We start from the raw sequence: 18360 nt of genomic DNA on the forward strand, positions 1-18360 counted from the left end.
GGCCGGCGGTTATTTCGAAAGCCGATCCAGGGTATAGTGAAGATTTATTGGAACGGATACCCTGGAGATATCGAGGATACTAATCGGCTTGCCACGAAATAACACTAGTTGGTCACCAATGAGTTAGCTAGTTGGCAACGTACTTCCCTCGCTTCGGTTCTAAAGATATTTTTAATGTCAAAATATAATAGTATCACCATCAAAGTAGACACCATGTCGTCACAGGGTTGTGCTGTCCGATTTCCAACTTCACGTTTAATAAGTGCTCACCTAAAACGTATTTCATTCAAATTTCTAAGCGCCACACGAACTCTGAGAGAATTGGTGGTATAAACAACGGCCTTTATTCGGGGTATTACACTATACTGAACTGTATTTTAAGGTAGGCCATATTAAGCTGCTCATGTTAATGTAGGCCATGCTCACTTAAATCAGAGAATTTTTAAGTAACGAATGTATGTGTTTAATTCAAACGATCCGTTCTACCCTTGATAAATCTATGTTAAAAGACTGTACACGTTATGGTAACTATACTTACAGCCGTGAGTGCATGTTGTATTTGTTGGATTATTCAGTTGCTCAAATATTGCTAGGTTCATAGCATTAAGTCTTTGAAGGGCATTTAGAAGTGATGAAGGAGTAAGCATTAACTCTGAAACGTTGTGTTCTCATAATAAAGAAGTTGATATCCATAAAAATCTTCATTCTTATGTTCATAGTATTGTTAAGATCGGTTTGTGTATACGCTAATCACTTTCACTTCGACATATGATCTTTAGTAATTTACAACAGACTAGTCATATGCGATGTGGTCATATTATTCAACTAATACACTGAAAGTGCATAATAATTTATGCATTCGATAATTTTTACTGTTTAAGCTGTATTCTTTTGAACTGTAGCAAAGTAAAACCTATAATCTTGTCTCATCATTAATATCAAAAATTATTCTAGCAATTTTAGTATGTGGCCAAATGAAGAATAAATTAATTTAGTTGAAATGAACTTTTCTCAGTTTGGCTAGATCATGCCCATTATACCTTTCCAAGTGTCTCTGCCAAGTGACACCTGGGCCCGATTTCTCGAAACAAACTTAAGTTTTGTGTAGACGTGTGCGCGCGAGTCTAGAAAACTATACAATCTTGTTTGGGTATGTTATTACATTTTCTTATCCCTGCTGTGTGGCTGCGGTCTGTAAATACCTAAGTCCGGATCAGACAAACCAGTGATCAACAGCATAAACATCGACTACGTGCTGCTTACCGAGGTGATGTTGCGAACATTTGTTGTTCTCAGTAATAGTGGCGGTTTTCTATGAATAATCATGAAGTGCCCAGACAACCTAGTGATGGACATTATGAGCATCCTTCCACGCAAATGGGGCGTAGTGGGCGAGACTGACCATCTCAAGCTGCCTATTACGACAAGCATAGCTATAGGTTACTGAAGACAATTTCCAATTTGTGAAGCAATCTTTGACATATTTGTTTACTTGAACTTGTACTGGTACCCGTGAAGCACATTAAAACACATAAAATTGTATTATTTTATTCGGCCCACATGGCACATAAAAATATGAAAATATGTTACTTTCACAGCAGTTGTTAAAAATATACAAAAAGCATCCCGTATCACATGTTCTCATTCGCATTTCATGCTTCTCTATTAGACATGTTAACATGAAATATAATCCCTTTGTGAGTTCCGAGTCCAACAACAAAGATTCTTGAATGCCGTTATCTGGAAGCGTGTCTGAAGTAATATACATTTGAATATTGGAATGTCAAAATACTGCTATGAATATGTATGCGTTATATCAAATATAGCGTTTCACGCTTAGGCCTGCTTCGCCTCTCCGTGCTGCTTAACAGTATCTACAGGATGATGAAACGAAAGACGCAGCTTTGGGTGGGGTGTTTAGTTGGATAAAAACATAGTTTCCGAAATATAACATTCCACCATGAGTTTACCATACAGATGGTGCTTCATTTGGTGTTCGCAAATGTATTGTATTGAAAATGTTTAATATATATCTAACAAAAAACACAACAAATGTATATACCCTTCGAGGAGCCCAGAACAATTCTTAAATCCGATATAATGTCAACTTTTCTAAAACAAAGAATCCAAAAGGAGAACAAAAGAATTCGGAGGGTTAGTCCAGAAAAAAATACTACCGATTTTAAAAATATATCTAAAAAATACACATCATCTAAGAGGAGTCGAGAAAAATTTTAAGACAATGTGAACTTGTTCAGTCATCCGGAACTTCAGAATGGACTCCCGTATATCTGTAAACTCTATAGAGTCTGGAAGAAAACAGACTTCCGTTCGGGAAATCGAACCAGGAATTTCTATTTGGCGAGAAAAACCGACTAATCATTTAAACTCACCCCAACACTCAATTCGGAAATTGTGACATTTTCCTTTAAAGACAGGGGATTTGTGATTTCTTAACACTTGATTCGATCTCGTTCCGTTATGAGCAGTAAATATACAATCGAGTGATTTAGATTTACATTTGAGATTGACCTGCCACATCTCCCCGTGATCTGACGAGCTCTTCAATCTGACATTTCACATAGGTAGTATAAAAATTATGTATTATTTATCCTCACTCATAAATGTCGCTTTCTGGTTGGCTGAGCGTTCTTCTATTATTTTCAATGCACAACGCTTACAAGCGAGTAACATTTTCTATGTACCCCGGTGGGAATCCCGGACTCTTTGGGTACTTCGTGATTGTAATTATCTCGAATAACATTGAATCACGTATGATCTACGGAAATTACCGATGTTTTGGAAATGCAAATCGATGGAAGGGAGATCACTCTAAATCTGATTTTCTTTTTGTCAGCAAAATCTAGCGAAGGCTACAGAAAGTTTTGTGCCGGTGCCTCAAACAATTTCAATATTAAGATTGAGGTGTTCTGTAAGGCAAATACGTTGTCCACTGGTCCCTCGGGGCCAATGGGTTAATGTACCCTCGGTGATTGTTTATGTTCCCTGAGCTCGAAGGGCTGATGCACCCTCGATGTTTGTTTATGTTCCTTGAGTCCGAGGGGGAAAATAAACAAACATCGATAGTACATCAACCCATGTTCCCCTCGTGACCAGTGAACAACCACAATATACCACAATAATGGCGGCATATCTATATGAATCTTTCTGGAATGAACACATGAAAGAGGCTAACTGTCCGATTAATATGTTGGTTTCCTATATTGGTTTCATTTTCATTAGTTCTTCCCTTGTTCCTTGTTCCTCCTCATGCTTCCTGTATATTGAGGATGGTCTTAGAGCCATGCACAGAGCGAACACGTACAAGGCGAGAGTGAAGACCCGAGCCACTGCCGGGATACCCATCACCAGGTACCGGAACAACTCTATATCGTACAGTGCGCATGCGCCTCTCCCTCCACATCCGGAATTCCAGTCGAGGCAGGCTTTGTCTATCACCCAACCGAACAATATGGGTCCCGGTAGAAAACCTAGGGAGAACAAGATAAGTTAAAATTCGCGATTTGGGTATAACTAAACAGCCTTTTTAAACATTACTCTAGTATAGCTGGTCGTCAAGTGTGGAATGTGACCCTGAAGTCATGCAAGGCTTAGACGTTAATGAAATAGATGGAACTCACGAGGAATGGTGCTGATATGTGCTGTTTTGACAGTAATGACACTAGAACCGACTTACTCTGGCCTCTGGCTTCTAGAAACGATGATACATTATTCGCTTGTGAGATGTCCGCAAGAGTAGATTTTTACAATGTTTATGCTCACCTAAAAGCGTGTATAAAAACGAGGCCAAACCCAGAGAAACCGGTTTGTCTTCTTCCTTTACACTCCTGTAAACAGCAAAACGTATATGGAATTATCACTTCTTTGCCTGCGAACCCGATCTCATAATATTCTGGGCTTGGGTTGGGAGGGGACATGTTTGAAACAGATTTTGTTGTTAAGGGTTTACAAACATCAATCAGTTGAGGGGTTCACGTTCAATCATTTGATAATAAGATCTGTATGCAAGTTCACGAACTAAAGGACTCCCACTGTTGGTGAGTGGAACAAATCAGATGAAGGATCATCTCTATTTGTGGGATATTCTTGGACTAAAAGTACTCTTTCATAAAAGAATGCCCCATAATATTCATGAATTTAAGGATGTCAACTTCTTCAACTTTTTCTTTTTGAGTACACGTCGTTTCGGAGGAGTACCGACGAACCCCGTTTACTTGGACCCCGTATATCCGGAAACCTCTCCTTCAGGACGATTTTTAGGTAATACCAAGGTTATGTATAGTCTTCAAACTATTCTTTTGTTAAGCACACGCCGAAACCAGCTTTTCGCTTTCTTAATTCAAAACGACTTATTTGTGTTCATGTATTATAATTATCCATCGTTTTGGGTTTTTTTAAATGTAAATAGCAGTCATATAACGTTAAGAAACGATTAACATAGTTTTGTAAACTGTTCAAGATATGTTATGGATTAATCTTCTTTAATGTTTTCCACACAATGTGTCGGGGTCATTGCAGAGCCCTTCATCAGATGAACTGACAGTTGATACTATGGCGTCCACCCTATGACGTCATAAATGATTATAGATACAGTTTTTCATGAATATTTGTCTTAAGCATCTTATATGAGGACGTACCTTATAACAGCTATAAGAATGGGCATTCCCCCTATTGCCATGGCAAATCCGGCAACAACAGCAACTCCAGTGAAAACATAGAACATTGGGCACTCCGGAGTGCATAGTCCAGGTGTCGCTGTTTTAAGACTTCCGGTCACGCATGCACAGCTGGAGTAAGTCTGTATGAAAAAAAATAGACTTCTGACGTTAATTTTTATACGGTAGAGATTGAGTTGGGTCAGCGGAATTTGACCCCAAAAATGACAAAAGTTTCTAGGTTAAAAAGTAACGAAAAAGACGAAAGGACCTACTGTAAAATTACAACCCTGAAACAAATCGGCGTTACCATTATCAAACACATCTCTTTTCAAAATCAAATTATTGTTGTTGTTTTCTATGTTCAGCATCACTGAATTGGAGTCTACTTTCTGTTGCATGTCAGGCTATATGATATATTTGTTGTTTCAGTCCAACGTTCAAGGGTGGCCAACATCCGTAGTAGCAATAGGTTCGATCGAGGAGACACACAGCGATGTATTATTTGTTTCAGTAAGAATTGTGCGACAGGGAAAATATATAGTGCTTGTTTTCTATGTTTGTGTCGTTTAATGCCGCACTCTGCGTTAGTACAGATATATGACGCTGCTCTGTAAGTAATCGAGGAAGAACAAGACAATCCGGTGACTGAAATCGTGATCCAGTCATGATTATGAAAGCATTGATCCACGCAATATTATGATGATAAGCATCAGCCAAGTAAGCGAGCCACTTACTCGCGTAACTGGCTTCCTAATGAAAAGTTTGACTAGGATTTTCACGGGTGCAATCTAACCAGGCTTGTTTTGCTTGTGCGTAACTGTTAAGTTTAACAAGGTATTTGTACGAACATTAGAAACAAGACGAAGAAAGTAAAATTGATACGACCATGGCCATTCTTTCACAAATATCAACAGGACTTCGCCGACTTGACAATGAAGATAATGTAATGTACGACAGATATTTTGAAATAAATACAAAATATCACTGAAGAAATAACCCGACCCCAGAAGAACACCCATTGTATAAATCTGTTACTGGCCTCTGAAGATCCGGGTTAGAACTGATCTTCAGTAATTACACATGTCATGGTATCCCAGTTGCGTTGATTGATGCGTCACTGGATTATCTGGTTCAACAGGACTGTTTACAGACCGTCGTTGTATAGCTGGAATATTGCCGTGTGCGACTTTAAACAACCAACCAAACATCAGTTGTCCTTACGGAGTTAATGTTTTTGCGGTCAATATCAGACTTAAATATCAAACGTTAACCCGAATAGACTATCGTAAGTACGTAGGTGTTATAACCCTGAAGGTCGGGGTTAAAAGTTTAACCCCATGCCTGTCTTGAAAGGTGACTAACGGGATTGGGTGGTGAGCCTCGCTGACTTGGTTGACACATGTCATCGGCTCCCAATGGTGAAAAAATATGTTCATGCTCTTGATCACTGGATTGTCTGGTCCAGACTCGATTATTTACGAGTATATGCTGCTGGAATATTACAGAGTGTGGCGTAAAACTAAACTCACTTACTTACATAGGTTTTATTCAAATCCGGATATCAGGTACGGTAATTGACTTTGTGAACGAGAAGAAGTCTTACATGGTTGGTGGTGAAGTCGCTGCAGCCGGCGTGGCAGGGGGAGAAGTAGTTAACACCGTCGGCGCCACACATTGGGAAGTAGGGGGCGTCTGTGCAGCCACAGTCACTGTTGCAACCGCTAGGTGACACCGCTGAAGACGACGTTGAAAAATTTGTACCAATATACATTGTAGTGTTCCTGAAAAAAGCCGGCCATAGCATTAGAGTCCCAGAATGGGTTGCTGGGGATCAATTCTATCACTGATCTTCACTTGTCCAGATGACGGTAACATGTTCTTTGTATGAACATGTTTAACTGAAGACACTCTACAGATATAAGAACTGTTATCACTGAGTATGAACATGTTTAACTGAAGACACTCTACAGATATAAGAACTGTTATCACTGAGTATGAACTTGTCTAACTGAAGACACTCTAAAGATATAAGAACTGTTATCACTGAGTATGAACATGTTTAACTGAAGACACTCAACAGATATAAGAACTGTTATCACTGATTATGAACATGTTTAACTGAAGACACTTTACAGATATAAGAACTGTTATCATTGATTATAAACAAGTTTAACTGAAGACACTTCACAGATATAAGAACTGTTATCACTGATTTCCCACCTTCTTAGCTTTGTGTCTACATTGGGGTGCCATATTCTTGGTTTCTAATGATTCAGTACCTAACTCGAAAGGACCTTGGTTCCTATCGTGATTATAACGACCATTTCCTTATTCAGCATTTAAATTAACAGAAGCGTGGTCTTCCAAATCTCTTTGAGGACGCGATTCACTGTGCATGCATTCGAGTCACAAAGGGAGCTGTAACTGGCATCCATGATTCGACGTGATCATATTTCTATGTTTGTGGGACGGTGGGGTAGCCTAGTGGTTAAAGCGTTCGCTCCTCACACCGGAGGCTCGACTTCGATTCCCACACCTAGGTACATCCATCCTCGATATCTCCGAAAAGTATCCACTATACCGTGGATGCATCTACGGCTCTGCCCGATAAATTTATTACCTCCCTTGACTGGCTTTTCATCCAATCAGGTGTCTACGCTGGGAAGTTGAGCGAACAAATCACAACTCACACTCGCTTTTTAAATTATCTGACCGATTAAACATGGCAAACAAACCATGCAGAGGTTCTCTGAAAGAGGCAGATGGGGGTCTCCCATAAAAAGTTAAAAAGTTTCGGACCTATAAATTTGTCTGTATGATTTCCCCAAATTGTGAGTCGCACGGCGAGCAAACAGTTGCGACTGCTGCCTTTGTTGACACTGGCAAGCTCGGTTATAACGGCGGCCTAGCTGACTGGCTACTGTGAGAATGCGGAGCCAGCAAAGGGAGGTAATACATTTATCGGGCCGACCCGTAGAGTGAGTGAGTGAGTTTAGTTTTACGTTGCACTTAGCAATATTCCAGCTATATGGCGACGGTCCGTAAATAATCGAGTCTGGACCAGACAATCCAGTGATCAACAACATGAGCATCGATCTGCGCAATGGGAAACCGATGACATGTGTCAACCAAGTCAGCTAGTCTGACCACCCGATCCCGTTAGTCGCCTCTTACGACAAGCATAGTCACCTTTTATGGCAAGCATGGGTTGCTGAAGGCCTATTCTACCCTGGGACCTTCACGGGTCCCGACCCGTAGATGCCTCCAGGGTATAGTGGAGACTTATCGGAACGTATACCCTGGAGATATCGGGGATGGGGTACATCATGTGAAACCGATTTCTGATGTCCACCGCCGTGATATTGCGGGAATATTGCTAAAAGCGAAGTAAAACGCACTCACTCACTCACTCACTCACTCACTCACTCACTCACAGCTTAAGTGACTATTCTTTCGCTTCTAAATACAGCAAGACTTGCTTTAAACCGCCATCAGTGACCGCTGTCTCTCTCATTCAAAGGAGAAAGCAACAAATTTGGACTTTCATTATCTGTCTTTTTATGAGAGGTACATGAAAAGTTTAGTTTGTTTCAGGTTTTCCAAACTCACGCAAAAGAAACACTTCACACAGTAGACCAAGTAGACAGTCAAACCGAGCCGAACTCGGTTCTGATATGGAAACTGTTTAATATTAATATACATGCAAGTATCAGCTTACCGGGGGGTCGTCCCTCCTTTGCTTATAACGGGGTTCTCGCACCCTATGAATGTCATCGATGCTTGTACAATGACGGAGAAAAAGACAATTCCCACTGACACCTTTAGGCAAGTCAAGGGAGACAACTTCATCTTTGACGTCACAATCCCACCAATGATAGTTCCAGCACAGTTTGAAAGCATGCCTATAGCACCTGTAAATAACACAGATTAACATGTCGAAAACATTGTGTTTTCTCAACAACAAAAATGGATAGCAAAAAACTATTTGTTGGTTATTACCTAAACAAACACCGACTTGGGACGTTAGTTGTGGCAGTATAGACAATGGGTATTAGGGTGAATCTACGAGCCAAACAGCGCAATCCTTTCAATATTCCATACGTATATATCTAGTATAAGATATGCTTGAATTTACTCCATAGTCGAATATAAGGTGAAGAATCATGATAGAATTACGCAGGAATATGTCTGACTTACCAAGGATCACCTTCGATTTATGAGGATTACCCTTGACTTACCAAGTATCATATTAGATTTCCAAGCAGGCAAAGTGAACTGTGTCTCCATGTATTTGGGGAGGAAGGTCATCATACCGCCTATGGTAAAGAGGGTGATGCAGTTGGCGATGACGATGGGGAAGTAGACTGGGTTGCTGACGAGTCGAACAAGAGCGCTCAAGAAACCTGCAAGGTAATATTGTTGTTGAAAACGATTGGTGAGTGAGGGAGTATTATAATGTTTGAAAATCGTCATAAAACGTAATGTCGAAACCACGGTCGATGGTGTGAGCGTATATACACGGGGGTATGAAGAAATTTTTAACCAAGTAAGCGAATGCGCTTTTGGCCGCTTTTAGCGTTATTTTATCAATATCACGGTAGGGACACCAGAGATGGGCCTCGCACATTGAACTCATGCGGGGAATCGAACGCGAGTCTTCGGAATTACGAGCGAACGCTTTAACTACTTGGCTACTCCCACCGGTTTGTCCTGAATGCCCTTATTAAGGAAAGAGAACTTCAAGCTAAACGATACCTGTGACTTTAACGGGAGTTTTGACACCGGGTCTGTCTTCCGCTGACCTCATCCGACGGGGAAAGCACATGACGGGGATGGAGAAGATGACTGCTAGCACCCCGAAGGACAGGAAGCCCAGCCACCACGCTCCCAGCCACCGGGGATGCGTTGGGGTCATATTCGTGACTGCGAGAGAAAGTGAGTTTATACGTATCGTACGTGAGACTGAACAACGTGTACATTTATACGCATCCAAATAAAGACCACCTTAAAATCACAATTCAAGTACTATGTGGATAATAATATGAACTATTAAGCACTTTAACAATCAGGACCCCCTAAGTAACTGAATGAATTACGGCAAAATTGAAGGAATTGCATATCAAATGTAAACACCCGTCTCGTTTAGATTTATATTTAGTTTCTACTGTTTCCACTATATAATTGTCCTTGCGATGTTCAGACGTAAACAACCTCCAGGGGCATGACTTATGACGCTCTTTTGCAGTGACGATCTTTTCCTAAAAAGTAATGTATAGCTCCGAGAACACCTCATACCTAAACGCATTCAACACGGGTGGTCAAAGATGGACAATTATAAAAATGAAAACGGTAGAAACTAAAACCTCAACGAGACGGGTGCTCTTCCTAGTGACGCCATGTATTGATGTGTGAGTTTCAGGACGAGACCGACAAATCACGGAACGGAGCCGAGATATCTCCGAAGATGGCCGAGCGTGTTTCAAGTATTATCGACATTGTTTCCGATAGGGCCGTTGTGTTTATGTTATTATCGCTAAACTACCGATATAGCTGCAATTGTTTCGCGAGTGGGCTGCGTTTGTTTACATTTGAAATGCAGTTCCTTCAAATGCCGTAATTCCTTCAATTACTTAGGGGTCCTGACAATGGTAATTGGTATGATTCAAGGCGTTTTTGTAGAGTATACACATGAAACTTCTGCCCTACATCGGTGAACGGTTGGTCCTGCATATTGGCGAAGCACATTTGTAAATACGTCTGCAACTTTGTGAAAAACAAAAATGTTATTACGAGACATGGCATGCTTTTGGTAGCTAGTAACTGTAGTCTCTAGCGGGAGAATTAGAGACTTCGGAAATACCTAAGTATATTTACGGAACTGACCAAAAAAAGCGACTTTGACCGCATGCTTCGTTCTCGATCATTATGTTCAGGGCCATTAAATGGGATGAGGGTCCACGGGTGTTTTATATTAATAATACTTCAGGGTAAATAGAACTGATAAACTGATTCCGTATTCAAATGAAATCTTTGTCAACGAGAATAGCACATTGTAGATATGTTCCTTTATATGGTCTTGAGACCTTTACTTTCTTTAGTAAAGTGAACCTAACAAATGAATCCGTTTCACTCCAAAGAAGGGATACATTCACCTCTAAATATAATTAGAGTTACTCACTCTAAATGGATGGACTCCAGATTGCCCGCCCTCTTCATATACTCTTCAAAAAAGTAGGGGATAAGGAACTTTCAATTTGGAATTAAGTGTAAACGTTGACAAACGTTTCAAGGACAGACATCTTATGAACGTATCACCATTTCGATCTATTACCACCCTAAACACAACACATGATGTGCACGTTCAAAACGCAGTTGCCACATACACGTGCATGGGGTCCTATTCTTGATTTTGACGTTTTTGCAAGGTCGAGAAATCATTTAGAACATTAATTTTGACACTCATCTTGCATCACACATTTGCTAGTGTTGGTTTCTAGTCGTTTGTTTTAAAATGAAAATCGTATACATGCAAATCACATGACATACACCAATCATCTTTCAAAAGCAACTACATTCCAAACAACTATGGTTGTAAGGAAGTGCAAATAGTGATACACTCTCAAAACATTCAATAATATCATATCAACATTGATTGACTCCGATAAATCTCCTAAATATTTTTAATCGTAAATAAAAAATGAAGTTCCCCTACTTGTTTTTAAGAGATTATTTTCATGTACATGACAATGCAACTCACCTTCTAATGTGATGAAGATCTTGCTGAACACCCCTGCGACACCGAAGGAGACAGCCATGGCGCAGATTGCACTCCCCATGATGATTCCTGTCAACACCGACACACTCTCAGAACACTTCCTGCATAAGCGAGGTGTAATATTTGGTATAGAACGTTAACTGATGCTGATGTGACAATAACTTGCTGGTGTTTTTCATGCTGCAGTCTCCTTGACTCGGTCCTCCAGGGATGGTGTCCTTGAAGATGCAGTCGTTCCGTTCTGAAAGGTGCAGCCAGTTTGTATGTATTCCATTTGGGATTCTGTCTTAAAGTTCTTCAGGGTTAAGTCCATCTTGTATTGCAATCCAGGCGGCAGTTTTTCGGGATGCTAACCTCCAAGCTATGCTTCACGGCGCAATTCTTTAGGATGCTAACTCAGTTTGCAATACCTTTCGATACTGACCTTCTTGTGCTGTGGTTAAGAGTATAATTCTTCAGGATGCTGACCTTCATTACGGGCGCTGTAGTTCCACATAATTCAGGGCACTGTAGTTCCGAGTGTTGACCTTCTTGTGCGGTAATTTAGGGCGCAGCCCTTCAGGATGCTGAACTTGTGCCGTAAACCGGGGCACAGTCCTTCAGGATGCTGAACTTATTGTGCTGTAATTCAAAGCGCAGACTTTCAGCATGCTGAACTTATTGCGCTGTAATTTAGGGCGCAGCCTCCAGGATGCTGAACTTATTGTGGGGTTATTCAGGGTGCAGTCTTTCAAGATGCTGACTTCCTTGTGCTGTGATTCAGGGCGCAGTCTTTGAGGATACTGACCTTCTTGTGCTGCCACTCAGGATGCTGACCTTCAAGATTCAATCGTTCATGGTACAGTCCTCCAGGGTTCTAGGTACAATACTTTGGCGGCTGTCCTCGGGGTTCTGTCCATCAAGATGAAATCTTTCAGGATTCTGTCCTTGGTGCAATCGTTCTGTGTGCATTCCTTTTTGTTGTTCTTGAATATCATTTAGTAGCTGGACGAAGATAAATGCACGACACGTTATTATGGATAACAACAGTTTACTTTTCTCTAAACGACATTTCGGCACCAATTTTTGTTCCTTCATCGGGTGAAACAAGAAATTAAAGAAGTTGTTATCCACAAAAATGCGTCATATATTTATCTCGTCGCTGTCATTTGGGACTCAAATGTGAAAGTGTGCAATACGTCAGTATGCAAGCATTCTGGGTGCTGTCTTTCTGGATCATGTCTTTAATGCGACTATGCAGTGTGCAAATCCTTCACGCTATCCATAAACAATGGTTAGTTTTTCTTAAAACTGAATGAATTTTTGAAAGGATGTTACAAGGCAAACAGTCAACCACATTAATGTTATTTTAAGGGATATGAAAAATAAAACTGACCAGCGAGACAAAATAAAACATAAACAGTCTCACTTTACAATGTCTACTTATCTTACCCATGTACAAGGCTGTTTTGGTCTTTGGAACATTGTCATCAACGTAGGTCGTGATCGCCGCCGTTCGGGGAGCCTTGCTGACACCTTGGATAATCATTCCAAAGGCAAAGAGAGCAATCGCGATCTTCCTCATAGTCTCGTCCTCTACATACGAGAACTTGGTATTGCTGCACTCGTCATTTCCCGTTGAATTTGGCTTAGACGTTGGGGCAACGGTGACCGCAAGATGGCACAGCGTTCCAGTTTGAAACTTCGAGGTGACGTTGGTATCACTTGAAGGATTTATATGATCTCGTGTTAATATGAATGGTATAACACATATCAAACCCGCAATGCCGTAGAACAAAGTTGTCATAGACAAAAGCCGAGGGATATGCATTTTTCGGATGCAATAACTCACAATGACAGTTACTAACACGAATCCAATCTCATTACAACTAACGAGAAACCCAGTGACGGAACTGCTAAAGCCAAAGTGGCGCTCAAGGGCTGTGATTTGTGTTGCCATATAGATTTGCAAGGCGGTCGTGAGCAATCCTGAAAAACTGTAAACTGCAGTAAAAGCAGCCATTGTGCCGCAACACTGTATACAATTTGGTGTACAATCTCCAATCCCACATTTGGTGTCATCATCGGTTGTCTCCCTTCCATCCCTCTGCTTCCGCCAGCCTCGTTTTAGAGAACTATCGGGTAGCATGAGCATGGAGCCCTTAGCGTCTGTATCCTCTAAGTCCATGATGATACTTTCCTCGTATCCAGATCGCACCTGCAAGACACAATATAAGTATTGAGCTGGTGCATTTAACACCACCAACATACATGGTTTTTGTTTGTTTGTTGATAGATACAGATCGATGTGAGAAACGTAGGATACTTTCAGTGTGCGCTAAATGAGTATGTTTTAATTCATTTTGCTTCTGGTTCCACTACACCAACCATACCGGTTTCAAAAATTACACGCGTGTTTGGCAATATCCCTGGACTGACAGGCAAACGCTTTGACCGCTCTGCTATGGTACCGGTCCCATACGATAACATGTAAATACCAGGGTCTAATACAGCTTTTTCAGAAATGTGTGTGTGTGAGAGAGAGAGAGAGAGAGAGAGAGAGAGAGAGAGAGAGAGAGAGAGAGAGAGAGAGAGGGAGAGAGAGAGAGAGAGAGAGAGAGAGAGACCAACCGTTTTCAAGTGAGTTTCAATTGTCACTTAATACCCTTTCAGGACAAAACGTCATCTAGTGTTAAGTCGCTTTTAAGTTTAGCAAAATCAGTTTTATAAACACTAAATAAAGGTGTTTTACACTGAGAGTTTTGTAAACAGCCCAGAGAGTCACACACAAACATCAAATCTTATCACTTTCCTATTTTAGTACGTGGTCCATGTTCAGGTCACTGATAACAAACTCATGTTTAACCAGTGATTCTCAAGCTTCTATTGTCACTTGGTTGAGCGACAGAGTCATCTTGCAGTCAATCCGCATGCCGTACACGTATATTATGTACAGTCCATTGCAACCGCTAGGAGAATAACAACATACATTTGGGACCGTGTCGTGGAATGTCTTTTACGACGGGATCACACCCGCCTGTTCCTGTTGTTTTCTTTGTAGGAAGTGTCAGTGGCAATAGTGTATAGTGTAGTGGTTCAGTTGTTGAGATATAGTAGTGCACGTGTCCTTCATATAATATACGAAACCCTTGCTGATTTCAGCCACGAAACAGACATTTGTTGACACACATGTCCTTTACATAACGTTATAAAACACGCTCTTATCTTATACTAGTAGCTGAACATGAAGCAGACACTGCAAGTATTGACAAGTATTCATCCTCGATATAACACGTTCTTCATCTTACTAGGAGATTAACATGAAATAGACACTGCAAGTATTGACAAGTATTCATCCTCGACATAACACGTTCTTCATCTTACTAGGAGATTAACATGAAACAGACACTGCAAGTATTGACAAGTATTCATCCTCGATATAACACGTTCTTCATCTTACTAGGAGATTAACATGAAACAGACACTGCAAGTATTGACAAGTATTCATCCTCGATATAACACGTTCTTCATCTTACTAGGAGATTAACATGAAACAGACACTGCAAGTATTGACAAGTATTCATCCTCGATATAACACGTTCTTCATCTTACTAGGAGATTAACATGAAATAGACACTGCAAGTATTGACAAGTATTCATCCTCGATATAACACGTTCTTCATCTTACTAGGAGATTAACATGAAATAGACACTGCAAGTATTGACAAGTATTCATCCTCGATATAACACGTTCTTCATCTTACTAGGAGATTAACATGAAACAGACACTGCAAGTATTGACAAGTATTCATCCTCGATATAACACGTTCTTCATCTTACTAGGAGATTAACATGAAATAGACACTTTAAATATTGACATACATGCGTCCTCGATATAACACGCTAAACACTCGTTGTTGATCTCACCAGCAACTGAACAATGAAACAGGGGTAATAAACACGGCAGAGTTCTTGTTGTTGATGTTGGGTATTAGTATAGCTTAGCCCTGAATCCGAAATGACAGCGAGTCGGTGAAAGACGTGCGTTATAAACAGCACTCCATCAGGAACTGAGAAAGAATAAAGGACACCTCTCGCATTGAGCTGTTCCCATAATCTGTAACCTATATAATGTGACCAGCAACAGTTATCGTGTATGCATTGTAGCCATGTACCTACACTAAAGAAAAGGTGTGAAGCGGATTGCAACCAGCCATCGCGGTGTTATGAAGCCGAGTTGCCTCAGCCCATCGTTGTTGTCATCAGCTGTATTGTCACATTCGGCTGTACTGTCACATTCAGCTGTATTGTCACATTCAGCTGTATTTTGAAACTGGTTATAAAAGCTAGGCTGCAGACATAATCATGTCAATTGCACGCACGGTCATGAAATGTATGTCATCGAACATCACGGGACATCAGCGACCGTACAGTGCGCGATAAAGTCATCTCACCTGTCAAAACATCGACATCAAAACCACTTACCCGTAACTTCAGACAAGTTGTCCTTTTGCAGCAAGGGTGCTTAACGTGGAAATAATTAGTTCATATTCAATTAATTCTTATGAGGTTCCCTTGAGTTCGTGACTGGCGAAATTTGACATATACGATACTAGTCTAGTATTTCCTGCTGTTGTTAATCCGGCGACTGGGATCCTAAATGGGTGGGTGTTCTTGTTGCGTTTTGGCGCTCTCTCCGTTTATTGGACACAAACATTTCACGTAAGGTTCATTAACCGGGTTAAAACCCCTGACTGTTAAGATCATGGTGGATAAAACGCGGAATGCTTTTGACATACGTTTTAGTACCTTGTAAGCGTTACGTTGTACAACTGTAACTGACTTTTAATGTTTGGGGGTTTTTTTCATACAAAATTCGCTAATACGGATTATTCATAATGTTTGTTTTTCCATACATAATCCGCTAATACGGATTATTCAAAACACTCAAGATATAAAGATGACAAGAATTTTTATGGATGATCAACTTCTTTATTGCAGGGTAGCGACGTTTCGGTATAGATTCTTATACCGTTTTCAAGCGTTCTCAAGATATATCCTTTGTTTATATATGTTGACTCAAGATATTGTTTCAGATATTGCTTAAATTATCAAAGTACTCAATTTATGATGCACTATTTTTTCATGCCACTGAATTTCAAGCAAGTTATTCCTGTTATCATTGATCCGTTCATCGAAAATGTTTCTGTTTGTTCCGAATCTGCGCCCAAACACGCCTGAGGCTTCTTAGCCCTTCACCCTTCACCTATCACCTTGTAATCTTTGCTGGTACATTTCGCAAACCAGTTTGAGCTTCTACGCTACCATATCTGTTCATGCCCGTCTTAATCCACCCAAACCGGTTTCAAAAAACCGGTTGTTACCTGTCTGTTTGCCTGTGTTATTGAAATGAATTCGGGCCGCTAACCTACCACTTGTAGTGAGTGTTTTGTTGAAGCTCAGTCACCGTAAAATGAATACTGTATACGTCAATGTACAACAGTAAACACTGTAGGCCCGTCAGTGATCGTATGATTCATGTAAGCTAACAGTGCCTTCAAAGTCAGAAACGGATCACAGAGTGTTAAATGACGCACGAACGCGTTGATCTGTGAATGTCACCGGTCACAACAATTCACGGTAATTCTAACTAATCATGGCTTTTGTTACCACATGGTGATAGGCACTACATGTACTATACATGAAAGTAACACTGTTATGTCACTATGTAGGTCGATTGTGAATGATAACGTTGCAATGTTCGAAATAGTCACTGGCCCACCACCCCGCGGCTACTAATAATCCAGCCGGGCCAATAAATCTCCACAGTCACTGGCCTGACTAGTTGGTGAATTTTCCAAATGGGGTCATTTTATAAAATATATCACTTTCTCCGGCTTGTTATAATCCACTTTTAAATCATGCACAGCTATGGCCTGAGAAAAATTAGCGGCTTAATTATGAAACAAACGTTTACATGCACATTTCAGCTTGTGAATTTCTGTTATTTTGTGGGCTAGTAACTGTCAGGCATAGCTACACCAACTGGCTAGCAAAATTTGGAAACTATTTCTCGGAATGGTGTTTAGTTATTTAGATAGTATAAACTACATGCTGGCATATCGACGGTCGTTGACTTGTTTATGTAAATACACACAGGGATCACTATCAGACTTCATACCATTGTATCCTTATCTGCTCCCACTGGTCTTACAATTATTCTCACGATACACAATACATATAAGTAGTATGAAAATAAATCCGATTACACTTTGGGAGAAAATAATTTGCAAATTATCAGTTTGCCCTGTACAGGTCAGTGGTGAAATGAGAAGTTCAAAGAAACAATTTGCAATGATCAGGTCCAGCATAAACAGTACGGAAAATGATATGGTGGTATGGAGTGTTGTTTAGGGTGGTAGGGTTCGTACTCCCAACTCCTTACCCCATCCTAGTCATATATTTGATTTGGATTATTACCACCACAGTTTTCCTTCACAAGGGTTCGTGGACGAAATATATACTCATAGAAACAAATAACACATAAAAGTACATAAAGTATTCCTTTCTTCTTTTCCAGGTTTCTTCACAAGGTATGTATTGCACTGTGGGTTAAATGCTATAAATAAATAATGGAACACTTGTCCTTTCGTGTCTTCATTTATTCGTTTGTTATGAGTATATTTAACAGACAATACGTTTCCCGAAAACTGTTTAAATCAGTTATGTGTACTGAAGCACGTTTTTTTTCAGTAAGTCAATGCACGTTTGCTCCATTATCCAGTCAAAGAACCACTGATAGAGATATGCTGAATTTGTCAGGACCTTTTTTGTGTCTTTTGTGCGTTAAAAGTATATTTGTTCGTAAATAAACGCATGCATGTAAAATTTGTTAAATTTCATATTAAAAAGAAACGTGTATGTAAA

General features: G+C 40.3%; 1 protein-coding gene across 1 annotated transcript; it reads right to left on the reverse strand.

Moving 5' to 3' along the window:
• Positions 1 to 1532: 1532 nt before the first annotated feature.
• On the reverse strand, positions 1533 to 16109 carry LOC137277984 (solute carrier organic anion transporter family member 2A1-like). Its single transcript, XM_067810008.1, has 10 exons — positions 15919 to 16109; positions 12886 to 13651; positions 11437 to 11523; positions 9435 to 9602; positions 8918 to 9082; positions 8398 to 8590; positions 6283 to 6460; positions 4659 to 4819; positions 3784 to 3848; positions 1533 to 3491 (listed from the first exon to the last, which is right to left on the reverse strand). Exons 2-10 carry the CDS (start codon positions 13619 to 13621, stop codon positions 3220 to 3222), a joined length of 2025 nt encoding a protein of 674 aa, XP_067666109.1. The 5' UTR covers positions 13622 to 13651; positions 15919 to 16109; the 3' UTR covers positions 1533 to 3219.
• Between the last annotated feature and the right edge of the window lie 2251 nt (positions 16110 to 18360).

This window comes from Haliotis asinina, chromosome 3 (genome assembly GCF_037392515.1).
Source record: "Haliotis asinina isolate JCU_RB_2024 chromosome 3, JCU_Hal_asi_v2, whole genome shotgun sequence".
NCBI lineage: Eukaryota > Metazoa > Mollusca > Gastropoda > Lepetellida > Haliotidae > Haliotis > Haliotis asinina.